Source organism: Coregonus lavaretus (genome assembly GCF_964263955.1).
Source record: "Coregonus lavaretus genome assembly, contig: HAP1_SCAFFOLD_325, whole genome shotgun sequence".
Taxonomy (NCBI): Eukaryota; Metazoa; Chordata; class Actinopteri; order Salmoniformes; family Salmonidae; genus Coregonus; species Coregonus lavaretus.
In genome coordinates this window covers 180,001-185,626 of record NW_028157163.1, presented here as the reverse complement: position 1 = coordinate 185,626, position 5,626 = coordinate 180,001, and the positions used below count along the sequence as shown (strand labels likewise).

Below are 5,626 nucleotides of genomic sequence, written 5' to 3'. Positions count from 1 at the left end.
TCTAAACACTTCTACATTAATGTGGATGCTTCCATGATCTCGGATAATCCTGAATGAATCGTGAATAATGATGAGTGGGAAGGTTACAGAGGCAGAAATATTATACCTTCCAAAGACAATGCTAACCCCTCCCTGTTATTGTAATGGTGAGAGGTTAGCATGTCTTGGGGGTATGATATAAAATGCTAACCCCTACCTGTTATTGTAATGGTGAGAGGTTAGCATGTCTTGGGGGTATGATATAAAATGCTAACCCCTACCTGTTATTGTAATGGTGAGAGGTTAGCATGTCTTGGGGGTATGATATAAAATGCTAACCCCTACCTGTTATTGTAATGGTGAGAGGTTAGCATGTCTTGGGGGTATGATATAAAATGCTAACCCCTCCCTGTTATTGTAATGGTGAGAGGTTAGCATGTTTTGGGGGTATGATATAAAATGCTAACCCCTACCTGTTATTGTAATGGTGAGAGGTTAGCATGTCTTGGGGGTATGATATAAAATGCTAACCCCTCCCTGTTATTGTAATGGTGAGAGGTTAGCATGTCTTGGGGGTATGATATAAAATGCTAACCCCTCCCTGTTATTGTAAATTCTTGACAAAAACATTCTAATTGAATCCAGTTTAATTCCAGGTTATCCCCTGATTTCCTGACATAACAAATGTTGCATTACTAAATGTCACACATACATCATGTGAATGTTTCTAAAAGTAAATACTTTTACATATAATCAAAGCACATTATGTAAATGTATAACTACTTCATATATCTTTAGCTATGACTGGTTTCATGTGTTCATCCGTGTCTGAATCAGCTGTTACTGTCCTTGTTGCAGTTTCTATCCACGGAGGTCTGATCCCTCAAAGCGGATCAAGTTCCTGGTGGATCTCCTGTCTCAAGCAGCAGAGTGGGAGGAGCAGACAGGAGAGAAGACACTGAAGCTGGTATCATCAGTGTGGACTTACAGCACCTTTCCTTTTCTCAGTGGAGACAATTCTAAACAGAGTGATTTCCTGCTGGATCTGTACTCACATGTGAAGGACAATGAGACTCAAACAGGCAGGAGTGTCCTTCCAGCATTACAGCCAGTTTACCAGTCAGCTCCTGCAGTCTGGTCCATAGACCTCTCAGAGAGAAAGGCCTCCCTCCTCCTAGAAGTGCTGAAACTCCAACCAGAGAAGAAACCAGTAGAGCTGGAGGACTGGTCAGATGAAGTGAGGAGTTTCCTTCAGTGTCTGCCCTACATCTCACAGCTGAGGTGAGTTGGATCCGTACAGTTCAGAGATTGTAGTTGTCTGTCCCTGTATTTCCCTTTAGAGAGGATGCGTTTAGCTTTCTGCAGTAACTTAATAAACTAAACATACACATACTGTTTAAAAAGATGCAATCTTACTTTGTGGTCAGGATTTTAAGGAACAGTTGAATGGATGATGAGTTTAGAAAGATAGTCATTGTATTTTAACTGCCATAATGTGACCATCAGAAATGCATATCATATCTTTCACATATTCATCTATTTGTTGTTTAACTGTTCTTGCAGTTTTCCTCCACCACAGGATCAGAGAAGATCCCCTGAAGAGAGGACAAAGAGAGAGAAGATATTCCTACTGAATCTGTGTCTTCAAGCAGCTCTCCATGAGAGAGGAACCATACAAACAACTGTAGAGAAACTGTTGTCACTGTCTAAAGTATATCACAGTCAGAAATGTGATTTCCTGCTGGATCTGTACTCACATGTGAAGGACTATGAGACTCAAACAGGCAGGACTGTCCTTCCAGCATTACAGCCAGTTTACCAGTCAGCTCCTGCAGTCTGGTCCATAGACCTCTCAAAGAGAAAGGCCTCCCTCCTCCTAGAAGTGCTGAAACTCCAACCAGAGAAGAAACCAGTAGAGCTGAAGGGCTGGTCAGATGAAGAGAGTGAAGTGAGGAGTTTCCTTCAGTGTCTGCCCTACATCTCACAGCTGAGGTGAGTGTTTTTTTTCCAGAGATGTGTCATATTGTACCAGCTATTTATCTTGTTAATAAAACATCTGTTCATCCAAATCACTCCATTAGTCTTTATTTGCCATTCTGCCATATAAACATTATTATTTGTCTGTGGGTGATTCCTCTGCATGACTTAACCAGAGAATCTAGGATAACATGTAGTTACAATGTTTCTCTGTCTTCTCATTCAGGTTGTTTGTTGGTGATGATAAAGAAGCCTGGTCAGTTCTGTCTAAACTCAGTGTTGCTGCAGCTGAGTATGATACAGAGACAGGAGAAAATATCTTAAAGACATTATCCTCCATGTGCAGATACACATATGATGATGATGATGATGATGATCCATTTAGAGAGAGTGATTTCCTGCTGGATCTGTACTCACATGTGAAGGACTATGAGATTCAAACAGGCAGGAGTGTCCTTCCAGCATTACAGCCAGTTTACCAGTCAGCTCCTGCAGTCTGGTCCATAGACCTCTCAGAGAGAAAGGCCTCCCTCCTCCTAGAAGTGCTGAAACTCCAACCAGAGAAGAAACCAGTAGAGCTGAAGGACTGGTCAGATGAAGAGAGTGAAGTGAGGAGTTTCCTTCAGTGTCTGCCCTACATCTCACAGCTGAGGTGAGTTGGATCCGTACAGTTCAGAGATTGTAGTTGTCTGTCCCTGTTTTTCCCTTTAGAGAGGATGCGTTTAGCTTTCTGCAGTAACTTAATAAACTAAACAGACACATACCGTTTGGAAAATATGCAATCTTTGTAGTCAGGATTTTATGGAACAATTTAAGTAGATGATGAGTTTAGAAAGATAGTCATTGTATTTTACCCACCATAATGTGACCATCAGAAATGCAAATCATAACTTTGTGTTGGTGAATCTGGTAACATTTATACTCAGATTTCTTGACATAACAAATGTTGCATTACTAAATGTCACACAGATATTGTGAATTTTTCTTAAAGTTTGTGATGCTAGAAATTTGACTTTTAGAAATCTCGTGAATTTTATCTTAGAGACATTTTGTAACATGAAACCTGAAAGTTTATACTCAGAATACCTAATCTAATCAAGGTATATTAGTGTTTTATATTTCATTAATCTTTAACAAATGTTGTTCTTCCACTTTGACATTACAGAGTATTTTGAGTAATTTCTTGACAAAAACATTCTAATTGAATCCATTTTAATTCCAGGTTGTAACACAATAAAACGTATGTAAGGGGATTGAATACTAATGCAAGGCACTGTATGTAAAAACATTGCTGTAACTTTAACCTCATAGTCATTGTATCATGTCAAAGTGCTGGAGTACAGAGCCAAAACAACAAAAAATGTGTCACTGTCCCAATACTTTTGGACTGTCTCCTAAATGTCTGATTTCATGTCCCCCATGTTTTGCTGTTTCAGCTGTGATGATGACAGGTTCTTCCAGAGGGTGTGTGAATCCGTCCCTGTGAGGTCCAGAGAGGAGGACCAGCAGTTGGCCTCTCTCCTCCAGGCCTTGGGCTCCACCCTGTCACTGGGAGGAGAGTTACCCAGGAAAACCTGCAGGTCTGTGGGGAGGGTCCTGGGTCTCTGTTCCTCCAGAGTGGACCTCACTCTTACCCCCAGCAAGATCTCTCTCCAAGGAGCCTTACTTATTGTGAGACATGAGTCAAAGCTACACAAGCTCAGGTATGTTCAGTTAGACAGCTTTTACAGGTGTTGGGTTCTAACTTGAAACAATCCTTATTCATGTTACCATATTAGAACTGGGTGAATGGAAATCTACTGGGGGAGAAAGGGGAAAGTTGACATTCTGTCAGAACATGTCATTGTTAAATCTCATGTATCCTATGGAGAGGAGAAGGGTAATCTCATGCATCCTATGGAGAGGAGAAGGGTAATCTCATGTATCCTATGGAGAGGAGAAGGGTAATCTCATGTATCCTATGGAGAGGAGAAGGGTAATCTCATGTATCCTATGGAGAGGAGAAGGATAATCTCATGTATCCTATGGAGAGGAGAAGGGTAATCTCATGTATCCTATGGAGAGGAGAAGGGTAATCTCATGTATCCTATGGAGAGGAGAAGGGTAATCTCATGTATCCTATGGAGAGGAGAAGGGTAATCTCATGTATCCTATGGAGAGGAGAAGGGTAATCTCATGTATCCTATGGAGAGGAGAAGGGTAATCTCATGTATCCTATGGAGAGGAGAAGGGTAATCTCATGTATCCTATGGAGAGGAGAAGGGTAATCTCATGTATCCTATGGAGAGGAGAAGGGTAATCTCATGTATCCTATGGAGAGGAGAAGGGTAATCTCATGTATCCTATGGAGAGGAGAAGGGTAATCTCATGTATCCTATGGAGAGAAGAAGGGTAATCTCATGTATCCTATGGAGAGGAGAAGGGTAATCTCATGTATCCTATGGAGAGGAGAAGGGTAATCTCATGTATCCTATGGAGAGGAGAAGGGTAATCTCATGTATCCTATGGAGAGGAGAAGGGTAATCTCATGTATCCTATGGAGAGGAGAAGGGTAACCGTCTGGTTTCAGTGTAGGACAGCCGTGAGTTAGGGAGGAGGGAGGAGTTCGGGCCGAGGTCAGGTCAGATGAAGTGAGGAGGAACAGTCCCCACTTCAGTTCCTGCCTAGCAACAGAGATGTATTGGCTGTCCAGAGGTGCAAGGAAGAGACTCCGCCTAAATATATGTGCTTGTGTAAACATGTCTTGGTCCTTTCAGCTGTTTGACCCAGTGAGTGAATAAACCTGGTTTGAGCATGGACTAGTTGTCCATTAGGTTCTGACAAACAGAGTGAAGAACTTACACTGGTCTATTGAATAGTTTATTTTCCTATTGAGCATTTTATCTGACAAGGTTTCTCTGTTTAAAGTGACTTGAGTTTTGTCTTTTCATTCCAGGCTGAATGTGGGCATGGCAGTGAAACTGTCCAGACTGGTTAGGAGGACAGGGAGAGGTGCTACTCCACTGACTGTCCCAGAGCTCTCCCTGGTCCTAAAGAGCAACCAGCCACCAGAGAGAGTGTTATCCAGGGCTCTGAGTAGTGTGGCATCCCTGCTGAGACTCTGGAGGGTTCAGTGTCTGGACCTGACTGACTTCTGGATCCAGGGTCACTCTCTCATCACACTGCTGTGTCACCAGGGACCTCTCTCTCTCAGGTCAGTCTGAAGCTGATGTTTTTTAGAAGTAGAAATAGGAACTTCATTCATGTGTTTTTCTTCATATTTCTGACTGCCTGTATGTTCCAACCTCCTAGACTGAACTCAGACACTCTGCAGCAGCTGACTGTAGTTGTGTATGAAGCTCAGGACAAGGACTTGACTCAGTGGTTCCTGGAGAAGGTTGGTGGAGACCTGACCTCCTGCAGGCTGGACCTGGAAGTGCTTCTCTCTCTGCTGCAGCATTCAACCCACAACATCACTGTGGACCTCAGGAAGAACAGGCTCCTAGAGAAGAACATCTCAGATCTTCTCCCCTTTCTGGGAAGGGTTATATTCAAGAGGTGGGAGAACTTCTTTCTCTATTCAGACTTTCTAGAAAGAAGAACATAACTATTTATATCCAGTGACATGTTGTTCTGAGTGATCCTCTGTAATATCATTAGGGTTTTATTCAAGAGGTGAGAGATCTTTATT

At 42.3% G+C, this 5,626-nt stretch overlaps 1 protein-coding gene across 1 annotated transcript in view; it reads left to right on the top strand.

Annotated features, from left to right (window-relative positions):
* Positions 1–4,861: 4,861 nt before the first annotated feature.
* Positions 4,862–5,626, top strand: part of LOC311125740 (uncharacterized protein) — a 3,531-nt gene continuing 2,766 nt past the window's right edge. The window contains exons 1-2 of the mRNA XM_084199769.1: positions 4,862–5,149; positions 5,248–5,493. Coding sequence (XP_084055895.1) covers positions 4,905–5,149; positions 5,248–5,493 — 491 coding nt within the window. The 5' untranslated portion in view covers positions 4,862–4,904. The remainder of the gene's footprint in view (positions 5,150–5,247; positions 5,494–5,626) is intronic.